We start from the raw sequence: 15,214 nt of genomic DNA, 5'->3' as shown, positions 1-15,214 counted from the left end.
CACTGGATAAACTTGTAGGTACCTAATATGCGATACTTCATGTTGACTCCTCAAACATGTGTCTTTTTCCATTGATCACGGATTAACCATTTACAACTGGGTCAGTTTATTTCCATGCTTTCCCTGCGCCTTTTCATTGTGGTGTGTATTTAAAAACATGAAATTAAGAAGTATTTTTAAAACATTATATTGCAGTAGATTTATTTGCTCATCATCATAGGCAGTCCCTCGGAATCGAGGAAGACTTGCTTCCACTCCCAAAGTGAGTTCTCTGGTGGCTGAACAGTCCAAGACGAGAGCCACAGACCCTGTCACAGGTGGGACAGACATTCGTCGAGGGAAGGGGTGGGTGGGGCTGGTTTGCCGCACGCTCCTTCCGCTGTCTGCGCTTGACCTCTTCACGCTCTTTGCGTTGAGACTCGAAGAACTCAACGCCCTCCCGGATGGACTTTCTCCACCTTGGGCGGTCTTTGGCCAGGGTCACCCAGGTGTCAGTGGTGTTGCCGCACTTTACCAGGGAGGCTTTGAGGGTGTCCTTGTAACGTTTCCTCTGCCCACCTTTGGCTTGTTTACCATGCAGGAGCTCCGCATAAATCATTTGCTTAGGGAGTCTCGTATCTGGCCTGCCCAGTGAAGCTGATCGAGTGTGGTCAGTGCTTCAATACTGGGGATGTTAGCCTGGACGAGGACACTGATGTTGGTGCGCCTGTCCTCCCAGGGGATTTGCAGGATCTTGCGGAGACATCGTTGGTGATATATCTCCAGCGACTTGAGGTGCCTTCTATACATCGTCCATGCCTCAAACTGATACAGGAGGGCGGGTATTACTACAGCCCTGTAGACCATGAGCTTGCTATACTGTAAACTGCTATATACAATGCCAGCAATTGCTGTTGAAGGACCTCGCTTCCAGCCTAATATTACACATTGATTTTCTGCATTTTCGCTTTATTGAAAAAGTTGGCAATAGATTTATTTTGCGTATGTGCAATCTATAATGTGTGTGAATATAGGTGTGAAGTGCAATGCTATGCATGGAAAGAGAGGAAAAAGGTAGTGCCTTCTATGAAACAATTCAACATAGATAAGGTATGAAACAATCCAACAGTGATTGTTCAAATGCATAGATAAGGGGGAGGGAGGGGAAATGGCATTTTCCCCAACCAAATGCTGCAAGTCCTTCAAATGCAATCTGGATTTTGGCAACCAAAAAAAAACGTTTTACATTTCATCACAATCACCTCCCTCTGCTATTGCAGCAGGGTGGATTTGCAGGAGCCTGGGGAGCGTGGAGTTAAATGACGTCAGCGGGGACGGCCGCCGGGCCAATGGGCGGAAGCGGCGGAGGTCACGTGAGTCGGCTTCCTCCACCACCACCCCCCCCCCCTCCCTCGGCGGCTCGGGTTTCGGCCATTTCCGCCAGTCGATTCCGATTTGGGCCGAAGCGCGGTGGTGAGAGCGAGGAGAGGGGGGCGGGGGGCGGGGGGGGGAAAAGCCCGGTCTCACTCACTCACTCACACTCTCTCTCTCTTCACGTCGCTGCGCTGGGTCTGAGAGAACAACAAGCCGCCATTTTGTTTTGAGGAGAGGAGGACGGAGACAGACAGACAGGGAGAGAGAGAGAGAGAGAGAGAAGCGATAGGGAGAGAAAGAAGGGGGGGGGGATAAAGAAGAAGAAGAAGGGAGAGAGAGAGAGAGACAAAACACACACACACACACACGCTCGGCTTTGTGTGGATCGAGAGAGGAGAGAGATAGCAAGGGGGAAAAAAAGGGACAAGAGAACGCCAAAAAAAAAGGAAAAGAGAGCGGGTGGGAGGGGAAAAAAAAAGCAAAGAAAACTAACCCTATTATCAGCAATACAGGGGGGAAAAAAGTAGTGTGGTTTTTTTTTTGTGTGTGTGGAAAAACTCATCTTTTGGCCGGCTCCCATCGTCCGTTATTTAGAAAAAAAATTTAAACATTTTCTGTAAATTTTAAAAAACGGTTAGCTCACTTTTTTCCCTGTGAAGAACGGAGGCTTTTTCTCGAGAGAGAGAGAGAGAGAGAGAGGAGAATCGTTTTCTCTATTGGATCGAAAGGGGGGGTATTTAAAAAAAGAAAAGGTTCCCCCCCCCCTCCTCTGACAGAAAAGGTTTTTTTCCCCCCCTTCAATATTTTGCGGGGAATGTGGAAGGAAAGAGGGTCGTGAAGTGATCGCGATGTGGTTTTCGTCGGAGAAGCCGTCGTGCTTCATCTTTCATTTTCTTTTTTAATTATTTTTTTTTCTTCTTCACTCTCTCTCTCTCTCTCTCTCTCCTCCCCTCTTCTCCCCCCCCCCCCCCCCCCTTCCCCGTTCGTGTTATTTTTTGTTGTTGCTGCCCATGGACGATCGACCTGAGAAGCCTGGGCCTGGCATTAGGCCTTAGGCTCTGTGTGTGTGTGTATATGTGTGTGTGTGTGTGTGAGAGAAAATATAATTGTTTTAAATAATAATTCTGCAGGAGGGTGGGTGGGGGGGGGGGGGGAAAGAGAGAAGCAGAAAGATCAACCGATTAATTCGCAGTTTTTCTTGTTGTTTTTGCTTGTTTTGGTTTGCTTGGGGAGGAGAGAGAGGGGGGTGCGGGGGGAGAGAGAAAACACACACACACACACACACACAAAGTTGAAAGGTGTAATTTTTTAAAATTCGGGGGAAGAAATGGCAGAGAATCTCTTGGACGGACCGCCTTCAGCCAAGCGGCCTAAAATCTCCTCCCCGGCTCTCTCAGCCAGCGATGGCACAGGTACTGTAACCATTTCTTTGAATATAGTCTGTCTATTTACCTTAATACATGTCTTTTTGCTGAATGTTTTATCTGCAAACGCTGGTGTTTGGGTTTAAAAAATCAAGGCTCTAGTTCAGATACAGCCCTTTTTATATATATGTGTGTGTGTGTGTGTAAAATTATTTAACCCTGTTGTATTAATATACATTTTAGGGGGGGGGGGATTTATACATCGTTCTGATAATTCTTTGGGGGTATGGTTTCCTCCTGGCTGGAAAGGGTTTGTGCTTGTACCAGGGTATTGTTATGGAGGATGGAGAAGTCTCCTTTTTCCTTCATGCTCGGTTCTATCAGTTTTTTCTCTCTCTCTTATTCACCGCGTTTCAAATGTATTTGTTAATCACCGATATGGACAAAATAATTAATTTTATCGCGACGCTTTAGGATTTTTCTTTATTGTTATGGAAGGTGATGAAATGCAAGAGTCATAGTGCCTCTTTGACTTGGTTGTGTAGGTGTGTGTGTGTGTGTGTGTGTTTAATGGTTCACGTATCAAGTATGGGATTGCTAGGTGTGTTTCTAAAATGGTTTCATCGCGTACTGATTAAAAATCTACAGTTTAAAAAAAAAATCTATATTTTGCATGATCTCTGAGGAATGGGTGGAATGTAGGTAAAATGAATTACACCATGTTGTTCCAGTATCGTAGTATAGAAGATGCTCCTTGGCGCTCAGAGGATTTCTTTAACTTCGTTCTGATTTGGAAGTGAAAGATTTGTTCAGTAACGTGAGGGAATTTTGTAGGATTTTATTTTGTAAAAAAATTGCAAGTAAATATACATGTTTAGCGCATGCATTTTTATGTACAGTGTTTAAAATGAGAGTTGTGCTTTTAGTTGAAATTGATATATCTATGTTGTGTATTAAAATAATATACATGGTACATAAGCTTTTTAAGCTGTGTTCCATATGATCTGGCATGAATATTTTGACTTTGCAAAATATTATGTGACATTGCTCTGCTGGGTTTCTGGTGTGTCAACAAGCATCTAAATAAAGAATATACACTTCATTTGGCAGAATTTCCAAAGAAGTGAGTTTTAGATTTTTGTTCTATTGCAAAATTTCACTGTGTAAGAAAAATTGAACTTGTAATATGTGGTCTGACGTGAAATTAGTTCTATTTCATGTGTGGAAAGTTCTGGATAATTTATTGCATGTTGTGATCATACTTTATTCACAAGTTAAAATTCCATGCATAATATAATCTGCATTTATTACAGTATTTCAGATAGAAATAATTCCGTTGATGATGAATAGTTCAACTTGCATGTTGCGTTCAGTAGTATTTTAAACACAACTATTAAAATTTAACTTAATGCACATCTGTACGTTTTTGATGGCTTTAAGGTAGAATTTGGTAAAACCCAGATCAATTTCTGGCACAAAGTGAAGGCAGGTGCTTTGACCAAATAACTGGCATTTTACTGTTTTTAAGTTCATGCCCAGGGTTGTTAATGTTCCTTATTCCTTCGTTGATATGAATTTAATACTTTGGGTCACATCTTTTAAATGGTTCTGTTTTTGATCGTTCACTCTGTAGCAGTAGCGCCGATGCTGTGTAGTGAATGAATTTGCACCTCTTAGTTTGATAATGATCCTCGGACAATTGGGACTCCACATTAAAGCCTGCTAAAAATCTAAATAGAGGACACTTCACAGCTATCTAAGATATTTCCTCAAGTGATTTGATAATAACTCAAACAGCAGTTGCAAATGAATTATGATCAGCCTTATGAGATTAAATGGAAATCTCATTCCATAGTTCTTTATAGCGCACAGTTTCTTGGTAAAATGAATGAAGAAATCTAAGTGTATTCGTCACAGCTTCATCGCGACGCACAATAAATTACATATTATTTGGTCAGCTCACTTGTGGAGATATTGGGCAACTATTCCTTGATCTGTTTCATAATGCACGGCCGCTGTCACTTGTAGAAGATCAGTAATCCATTCCATGGTTGCTGTATTACTGTTCTTCCTACAGTACCAAGAATGGGTGCTCCACCCACTTTGAATCATTCTGTTCTCAAATCATCCCCTCCACAGAAAGAGGTGTACATCAAGCTTGGCATCACCCAGTCACTATACATGATTTATTCTATATTTTTTAACTTTTGTAGTGTTCTGCATCTTAAAGTTTAGCCTGTCACCTGGCTTTTTCTGAACAAATCAGTACCCATTGGCAATCTACACTTGTAAGTGCTTAGAACCCTCTTGGAGAAAAATGTCTTAAAAATAATAAAAATACAATCTCTACAGATACAGGATTTGTAGTTTAAATACTTTTGTAACTAAGTCTGTCCTCAAACATATACTGAGTTTGATCTAGGGTTTTTTTTAAATAATGTACGTATTTAGCTCAATTTGTGAATTTGAGTTGAGTTTTCCCCTGAAGTATGGATTGTGGGACTTGTTGCATGTGAGCTAACTGCATTTAGCTTTTAATGTTTTCCAATGTTTCTGCTTTCCCCAAATAGTCCATTATAATCCAGACAACAATGAATTTATACTATACAGAAACTGAGTACAGGGTATCTGTAAATATAGTGTTTAATATATTTATATTGTACTTGATATTGTCCCCAAATCATTTGAGCTTTTTATTTATTTAATATACTTATTTAATAACTACATTTTGTTTTAATCAACTTCTTCACTATATCAAAACTTCCAGACTGTGGTATTTTTTCAGGTATTTAAAATTAAAGATGCAGCTAGTGATCAAATATAACGGCATGATTTGTTTCAAGTCCTCAGTGGGCAAAGAATATTAGAAATGGCAGAAGCCTTCTGTGTTGCTTTTTTGCAATTCCAAGATGCATATGCACATGTATGCATTCCTAAAGTGATCAGTCTTCTCTTCCTGTTCTCCAATCTTTTGGTATAAAATTATAGAGTAGCCGGCTTAAATTCCAATCTGACCCTTCTGATTGCCATGTTAAGTTGCAGGCAGACCATATGCGACCAAAGATTTGGTTTAATAATTTGGTGTTCTGACCAACACTACTTTTTAAAAAAAAAAACTTATTTTCTCATTCATCACATTGCTGTTTGTGGAAACTTGCTGTGAGAAATTTGGCTGCAGCAATTCCTGCATTATAACACTTCAAAAGTACTTCATTGGCTGTAAAGCGCTTTGAGATGTCCTGTAGCCGCAAAAGCCGCTGTATAAATCATAGAAATCTACAGCACGGAAGGAGGCCATTTCGGCCCATCGTGTCTGTGCCGGCCACGATGCAAGTTTTTCTTTCCAATAGGTCTTCCCCCTAGAATTTCCCTTCCCCTTTCTATTGTCTCACTATCTTCCTTGTGCCAGACACCTTACAGGAATTGATCCGCATGCAATTTTTCCCTCCCTTTTGGGGTATCGTATTATCATGTTTGATAAGAGAGTTGAGACTAGGAATTTTTCTCTTATAGAAACATAGAAAATAGGTGCAGGAGTAGGCCATTCGGCCCTTCGCGCCTGCATCATCATACAATATGATTATGGCTGATCATGCAACTTCAGTACACCATTCCTGCTTTCTCTCCATACCTCTTAATCCCTTTACCGTAAGGGCCACATCTAACTCCCTTTTGAATATATCCAATGAACTGCCCTCACCAACTTTCTGTGGTAGAGAATTCCACAGATTCACAGTTCTCTGAGTGAAGAAGTTTCTCCTCATTTCGGTCCTAAATGGCTTACCCCTTATCCTTAGACTGTGACCCCTGGTTCTGGATTTCCCCAACATCGTGAATATTCTTCTTCTCAATATTATTAACTTGCCTACGTAGTTGCAGTTAGGCTTCAAAAATGTTGAGTTATTGAAAGCCTTGGCCCTATTTTCTATGTTTCTATGTTTCTATGAATGCTTTTTATTTGCAGTCCTTCTCGCCCTTGAACCAATTTTTAAAAATCTAGTTTAAAAACATTCCCATTTCTTAGATTCCAATACATAGTTAGGCTTTCAAGACTAGCAGTACCACATAGTCGTATGAATAGTGCAAAGATAAAAGGTGGTCTTATGAAAATAGGAAGCCATGATATTAGTATGTATTCTTTCAAAATCTTTTTGAACTTTGTAGCAAAGATGAGTGAGCCAGCAACTTTGCGACTATGTTTAGAGCTAGGTAAGACAAATATGTGGTTCATGAAAAATATTCTTGCTAGTGCCTAATCAAGTTGGTTCTGCTGCTTGCATTTAGTGAAGAACCGACTGTCATAAGCCTCTTTTATTAAACCCCCGAGTAGTATTGTTGTCAGTGGCAATTGATTATTTAAATGAGTTTACTACATATATTGAACTGTTGCTTGACAACTTTTTGTCAGTTTCAAAAAGTTAACCAGCCATCTTAAAGTTGTCATGTATTTGTCCCGTACAAAGGTGTCCTCTCATATCATTTGCAAGGATAAATGCTGTAGTTGCGATCCTGCATGAATATAGAAAAATCTGTAATATTCTTGTGGACAGTATACTAATTTCCCACGTTGAGGGACATGCTTCCAAGCAGTCCTTGAATTTGAACATTGACCCATGGCTCCACAGCTCATTTGCTAAAGCTATTGGCAAGACTGGGGAGAAAAGAAGGTAGTGGAAGTAATTTTTGCGTGAGGTAATACTCCATTACTGTATCTTTAGGGCTGAATTTTGCCGAGAGCTCAACTTGGCTGTCAAAGTAAGACCTCAATTATTTCTGAGCAGCCTCTTTCCCACCCCCACCCCACCACCCCCAATTAATTTGACCCCTCCTTCAATTCCATTGGAAGGTGTCTATTCTCAGAATATTAATTTCTTGCTTGTGATGGTGATTCAATTGGTGTAAAAGTATCACTAACTATTCATATAAATAAAAGATCGGAATAATCCATCATTGTCAACACATTTTGTATGTAGTTGTGTGTGCTGTTTTATGCCCAGTGATGTACCGTGGATTAGCGCTGAATAGATTAGTGTCCTCAAGTAAGTTAATAGCAAAGAATCATAGAATATTGTATATGATTCATAGAACTTTTCTTTTAAACATCATATTTGAATTAATTTTTTGCAAAATCAGCTTCAGTATTTCTCCATTTCTTGTGAACTTGATTATCTTAATGTTTTAATTTAGCCAGTTTCTCAATAGAATATCAAAAGCTACATTGCATGTGCTCGCCATGTCTGAATCACAGAATCTTAAACAAGTAAATCTGTATTTATCCAAATTTCTATTGATGATCCGGAGTATGCAAATTATAGCAACTTCCCAGTTTTGGTGCTTGTGTGTAATGCAGTTTTTCTATTAATAGTAAATTTTACAATTTGTTTAGGAGGTTGATAGAATTGTGTTAGAATGCTACAACATAGCGTGAGCTTTTTTATTGAATTAGGACTTGCAAAAGTAATTTCAGAATATAGCATTAATTGGCCATCTCAGTCAAGCGACAATGGCTGGTGCGTGAGAAAGTAGAGAGAGCTTTGCTTTCTAAATCCTATACCTAACTTGGATCTTAATGCGGAGTAGCTGGGATGGAAAGTGTTCCATTCTCTCGTGCTGACAACTCTCACTTTGGGTTGCACAAATTAACAGAAAAAGTCATAAAATGGAATGGATGAAAACTTACTCATTTTGATATGGTTCATCATAATGACACATCGTTCTGCATATCCCATTTTAAATGATTTTTTTGGGGAGGGGGGATATTGCTCTATATCAAGCAATAAAATGTTAATTTATCGCCATGTTTTTTAAAAAAGGTAGCCTGTGACATTTGCATAATACAGTTCATTGCACAATATCGTGTTTGTGTACAGGTTATTTCCTGGTAATCCACCAGCAGAAAAAAGTGTCTGAATATTATAAATAACAATTCTTGAAGTAATTATTCATCCTCTCGCTCCGTTGTCCAGAAACCAATCGTTTTCACAGATTTTAACATAAAAATGCACTTGATTGAATTATTGGCTTTTATACAACTTGATTACAATTTATCAGTGAATATTTTTTTTAAAACCTTGCAAATTAAGAATGTTTTCTGTAAACCACCTACCACTGATGCATGTTGTATTTATTTTAAGATGCTTAAATAAAAAGGTTTCTATTACAAACTTATTTGTTTCACCATTTTGAGCTCCTTTGCAAGTTAATCACTTGCAGTTTCTAAATCTGTGCTGTTGGCCAAAATGGTACAAAATTAATTTGGACTTGAGTGACTTTATAAAAAAATCTCTTGTTTAAATAGAACACAGGATGGCTGCTGTAAATTAACTCATGCCCGTGGTGCTCATGAGTTAAGTAGTCTGTGTATTTTTCAGTTTATTTCCCATAAGCCATTCGTCTCCCAGTGTGTATTCTCTGTATAACTTGCTGGCAGCCATTTCTTATCCAAGTTATTTGTTTAATAACCCATCGAACAGAAGAAGTTTGCAACACAGAAGGAAGCCATTTGGTCCGTTGTGTCTATGCCAGTTGTATGCGAGAGCAATCTAAATCTAACCCCAATACTACTGTCTTAACCGTAGCCTTGTATCTATCGGTCCAAATTTTTGAATCCTATTTTCCCTTAAACGATGCAGTGGTCAATGCCTCAACCACTCCCGGTGCCAAAGCATTTGATAATTCAACAACCTCTGATTAAAGGAATTTTTCGTAGCCCCCCCCTTCCCCACTCACCTTCCCTCACTGATGACTTTAAATTGATGAACCTTCAGCACTGATTCCCTAACCAGAGGAAATATCGTCTTTCCCTATTTCAAAACTCTTTAGTTTGAAAAGAATCACCATTGAATGTTATTGGCCTTCTGATTCAGTGGAAATAGCCCCAGTATCATGCCTCTCTTCTTAACTAGTTTTCCATTCCAGGCATTAATATGCATACACTGTATATACTCTTTAATGTTCTTTCTACAGTAGAGTGGCTAAAACGGTGTACAGTTCTCCAACTGACCTAGCCAGTATTTTGTACTGTGTCGTGGTATACTATCATGGCATTTCAGGTCTAAATTTGTATTTTTATCCCTATGCAGCAACGATTACTGCACATGGGGGCTAGTATAATGAAATATGAATTGCATGGCAATATATAGGGTTCCTAAGCAGTAATGTAGTCACCAGTAGCCTAGTATGACTCTTTTTGAGAACAAATTGATGTGATGACCAGATTTTAAGAACATAAAACTTGGAAAAACTGCCTTGCTCGCTGATGTAAAAACCATGCTTTTTGTAAGCATGCTGGATTTTGCTCATGTAGGCCCATAAAATTTGCTGTAAGTTTTCTAAGAATTGCATTTGCGATAGCCCTATAGTGTATATATTTGAAACAGTTGCCTGTCCTGATGAAAGCCAAAATAATCCAAGCCAAATGGCAATGCAGGGTCATTACTAATTTAGTTTGCTCCAATTGATTTCAACTTGACCATTATGCTGCCTGATAATCGCCCCCCCCCCCCCTCCGATTGCATTGACTCCCAGGTGAAATATAGTTATGTGAATCTAGGCAGTGACTATCAGCAGACTATTCAATTATGGGAAGGAAAAGAATGATGGCTAAATGTAAAAGTCACAAGTGCACTTTTGTGTCTCTCTTCTCTCTTTCCACCCCCGCCCTCCCGCTCTCAAAGCACAGTCCATAGCAACTCCATCGGAAACAGCCTATTCTGCCCAACCAATCTGTCAGAATTTATCCTCCATGCGAGCAAACGGCTCTAATCACATTTACCCATTCTGTGCCTGTATCCCTTCAACCCTTTTCCCCGGTCCTACCTATCCAATCTGATCTTGAATGGCGACTCAACCACAAACTCTGGAAATGAATTCCACAGCCTTAACTCTGCCGAAAGAAGTTTCTCCTGCCCTCTGTTCTAAATCTCTTGTTTTTAATTTTGTATCTATGACCCAACTACTGAAAACAGTCTAGTTCTATCTACCCTGTCCCAGTCTTTCATACTTTTAACCATTTCTTTCATAACGCCCTATAATCTGCATGTTCTAACAAAAATTTTTTTAAAAAAAAGTTTTCCTATTTGTATTCCCCAATTTTTCAAGTTGCTTTGTATTCAACACTGTCATTAAGATCATTTATAGTGGCAGTGCCATCTCAGCTGAGATTAACTAACTGTACAGTATTGAAAGATACTCAAACCTAGGATATTCCTGGTTTGTAAGGCTCAATAGTTCACTGTTTTAAGCAGCTGAACAATTTATATTTATTTTATAAAGGGAAAGACTAGGCTGTTTGTGTGTATGTGTAAGTTTTTAATTACGGGTGGAGTTACAACAACAATAACTTGCTTTTATATAGAGCCATTAACATAGCAAAATGCCCCAAGATGCTGCTTAAGTGTGTTATCAATAAAATGTTGACACCGAGCCACGAAAGGAGATATCTGGACAGATGACCAGAAGCTTGGTCAATGAGGTAGGTTTTAAAGAGCATCTTAAAGGAGGAGCAAGAGTTCTAGGCAGGGAATTCCAGTGTTTGGGGCCAGGAAAGCTGAAAGCACGGCTGCCAATGGTGGAGCGATTAAAATCTGGGATGCACAAGATGCCAGAATTGGAGGAGCACTGAGATCTGGAAGGTTTGTAGAGCTGGATGAGGTTACAGAAATGGGGAGGAGCAATACCATGGGGGGTTGGGCATTTGAAAACCAGGATGAAGATTTTAAAGTTGAGGTGTTGTCTGATCAGGAGCCAGTGAAGGTCAGCGAGCAGAGGGATGATGGGTGAATAGGACTTCGCAAGTTAAGATACGGCAGCAGAGTTTTGGATGAGCCTAAATTTATGTAGGGTGCAAGATGGGAGGCCGGCCAGGAGAGCATTGGAATAGCCAAGTCTGGAAGTAACAACGGCATGAATGAGGGTTTCAGCAGGACATGAGCTGAGGCAAGGTCGGAGTCGCGCGATGTTACGGAACTGGAAGGAGGCAGTTCTGGTGGTCGGAAGCTCATCTCGGTGCCAAGCACAGTTGCTAGGGAGAGGGATAGAAACAGAGTTTGTGGTGGGGGCCAAAGACAGTGACTTTGGTTGTCCCAATATTTAGTTGGAGGAAATTTCTGCTCATTCATTACAAATAAACTGACAACTCTAGTCCACTCTAGGTTTACAAAAAGGTGCTGAGAGATATACAGGAGAATAGGATTTTAATGTAAAAATGTCTTTTAGATTCATTTTTGTGCAGTTACTTATGAAAGATTTGGCACCAAACAGGCATTAAATTATATAATGACAAATGCTGTAGATTCTTATTTGCCCAAGTATGCAATGAAAAAATATGCTTGCTCAAGGAAGATGAAAATAGTCAGTGTGTTTTGATATATTGGATTAAAGTTATATCAAGTTTCAGTAATTAGCTAAGTCTTTGTAAAAAGGGCCTTATTGAAAAGTAGTGTGTAACAATCATTGTGGGGGAAAATGCATGAAAATCAATACATTAGAAATGGCCAGTACATGTTGATGCAGTCTTCAGTGTTAATTGCATTCGCATTGACATGAGAATGACTAAAAAAATAATTAAGAAAGGCAAGATAGACTAAAAGTAAACTAGCACAAAATATAAAAACAGATAGCAAGAGTTTCTATAGGTATATAACAAGGAAAAGTGTGACTAAAGTAAATGTTGGTCCCTGAGAGGATGAGACTGGGGAATTAGTAATGGGGAACATGGAGATGGCAGAAACTCTGAACAAATATTTTGTATCGGCCTTTACGGTAGAGGACACTAACAATATTCCAACAGTGGATAGTCAAGGGGCTATGGGGGGGAGGAACAATAACAATCACTAAGGAGGTGGTACTTAGTAAGATAATGGGACTGAAGGCAGATAAATCTCCTGGACCTGATGGCTTGCATTCTAGGGTTTTTAAGAGAAGTAGTGGCAGGGATTGTGGATGCATTGGTTGTAATTTACCAAAATTCCCTGGATTCTAGGGAGGTCCCAGCAGATTGGAAAACTGCAAATGTAACGCCCCTATTTTAAAAAAAGGAGGCAGACAAAAAGCAGGAAACGATAGACCAGTTAGCCTAACATCTGTGGTTGGAAAAATGTTGGAGTCCATTATTAAAGAAGCAGTAGCAGGACATTTGGAAAAGCAAAATTCGGTCAGACGCAGTCAGCCTGGATTTATGAAGGGGAAGTCATGTTTGACAAATTTGCTGGAGTTCTTTGAGGATGTAACGAACAGAGTGGATAAAGGGGAACCAGTGGCTGTGGTGTATTTGGACTTCCAGAAGGCATTTGATGAGGTGCCACAAAAAAGGTTATTGCACAAGATAAAAGTTCACGGGTGGGGGTAATATATTAGCATGGATAGAGGATTGGCTAACGAACAGAGAGTGGGGATAAATGGTTCATTCTCTGATTGACAACCAGTAACTAGTGGAGTGCCGCAGGGATCAGTGATGGGACCCCAACTATTTACAATCTATATGAACGACTTGGAAGAAGGGACTGAGTATAATGTAGCCAAGTTTTCTGATGATACAAAGATGGGAGGAAAAGCAATGCGTGAGGAGGACACAAAAAATCTGCAAAAGGACATAGACAGGGCTAAGTAAGTGGGCAAAAATTTGGCAGATGGAGTATAATGTTGGAAAGTGTAAGGTACTTTGGCAGAAAAAAATCAAAGAGCAAGTTATTATTTAAATGGAGAAAGATTGCAAAGTGCCGCAGTACAGCGGGACCTGGGGCTATTTGTGCATGAAACACACAAGGATAGTATGCAGGTACAGCAAGTGATTAGGAAGGCCAATGGTATCTTGGCCTTTATTGCAAAGGGGATGAAGTATAAAAATAGAGAAGTCTTGCTACAGCTATATAAGGTATTGGTGAGGCCACACCTGGAATACTGCGTGTAGTTTTGGTTTCCATATTTATGAAAGGATATACTTGCTTTGGAGGCAGTTCAGAGAAGGTTCACTAGGTTGATTCCGGGGATGAGGGGGTTGACTTGTGAGGAAAGGTCGAGTAGGTTGGGCCTCTACTCATTGGAATTCAGAAGAATGAGAGGCGATCTTATTGAAACATATAAGGGGGCTTGACAAGGTGGATGCAGAGAGGATGTTTCCACTGATGGGGGAGACTAGAATTAGAGGGCATAATCATAGAATAAGGGGCCACCCATTTAAAACAGGGATGAGGAGAAATTTATTCTCTGAGGGTTGTAAATCTGTGGAATTCGCTGCCTGAGCGAGCTGTGGAAGCTGGGACATTGAATAAATTTAAGACAGAAATAGACAGTTTCTTAAACAATTAGGGGTTATGGGAGCGGGCGGGGAAGTGGAACTGAGTCCATGATCAGATCAGCCATGATCTTATTGAATGGCGGAGCAGGCTCGAGGGCCGAATGTTCCTATTTCTTATGTTCTTATAACTTAAATATCAAATTTCTTAATATAGTTCAAAACAAAGTAATATCTTCAGTTGTTGCAATCTTCAGAGTAAACATTCATAAATGATAAGTTATGCCAAGGACACTTTGTAGGGATCTTGAACTCCTGGCCACCCTCTTCCCAGTTTTCTCACCTTCTCTCTCAACTTTGATAACTCTCACTGCTATAAAGTTCCATGGCCAGTGAAAACCTTCTGCTACCAAGCCAAGTTACCAATCTTCCTACATTTGTTGCAGTAACAGCCACTGGGTAATAATTAGGAGTGGGGAGGCTGATCTACCTAGCCCTGAGATGCTGAAGGCAGTTATACTCACTTGCACTTAGTTGAGATGATCAAACTGGGCACATTCCAAGAATTAAATCGAGGACCTTCCCATTCCGTACAGTACTATGTTGTGTATTTATTCAGTGAGCTATCAAGGAAACTTGATTTAAACCTCCTCTTGGCAGTGCACCTTCAAGCTGTGATGCCATTGGGCCTGATTTGCTCCGGAAGAATTCTGAGTGGTTGTTGCACAAAGCTGCTTCAGAGATAATAGTGGTCCCCTCCATGATTTTACTAGCACTTCTCTAAAGATACACTGTTTAGCTTGTAAAGGCCACAAGTATTGCAGCAAATCTGCTTCCAAAGTTGGTAGCGTGCTGTACAACATTATTGTGGAAGTTGTCATAACTAGTAGATAGCATCTTTTTTTTAAACTAGTAGTCTCAGGGCCTCACGAGTAAAATGCTAATTTTACTTAAAAACACAAGGCGAAGCCATGTATATATCTGTAAGTAAGTCTGGCCAGTGATGTGCTTCCTATTTTTGTGGTCAGTTAACTTGGATGGCTTTTCAAGCACTGAGCTGGTTAGATTTTCTTGCACTGTATAGGAATGTTGAAAGGATAAAAACATTTTGAATAATAAATGACTCCCCCAAAAAATAATGTTAACACACTTGTGTTTCTTTAATTGGTTAATTGGAAAGTTTTGGTTTATGAATTCACATGAAATGAATACAAATATCAGTCATTGCACAAGGTGTGAAAATATATCTACTTATATATATATA

General features: G+C 39.8%; 1 protein-coding gene across 2 annotated transcripts in view; it reads left to right on the top strand.

Annotated features, from left to right (window-relative positions):
* The first annotated feature begins 2,489 nt into the window (after window positions 1-2,489).
* Window positions 2,490-15,214, top strand: part of LOC139229959 (histone acetyltransferase p300-like) — a 98,663-nt gene continuing 85,938 nt past the window's right edge. For both annotated transcript variants that reach the window (XM_070861642.1, XM_070861641.1), the window contains exon 1: window positions 2,490-2,765. In XM_070861642.1, coding sequence (XP_070717743.1) covers window positions 2,681-2,765 — 85 coding nt within the window. In that variant the 5' untranslated portion in view covers window positions 2,490-2,680. The remainder of the gene's footprint in view (window positions 2,766-15,214) is intronic.

This window comes from Pristiophorus japonicus, chromosome 19 (assembly GCF_044704955.1).
Source record: "Pristiophorus japonicus isolate sPriJap1 chromosome 19, sPriJap1.hap1, whole genome shotgun sequence".
NCBI lineage: Eukaryota > Metazoa > Chordata > Chondrichthyes > Pristiophoridae > Pristiophorus > Pristiophorus japonicus.
The sequence above is the reverse complement of the archived record's forward strand: the minus strand, read 5'-3'. Positions and strand labels throughout refer to the sequence as shown.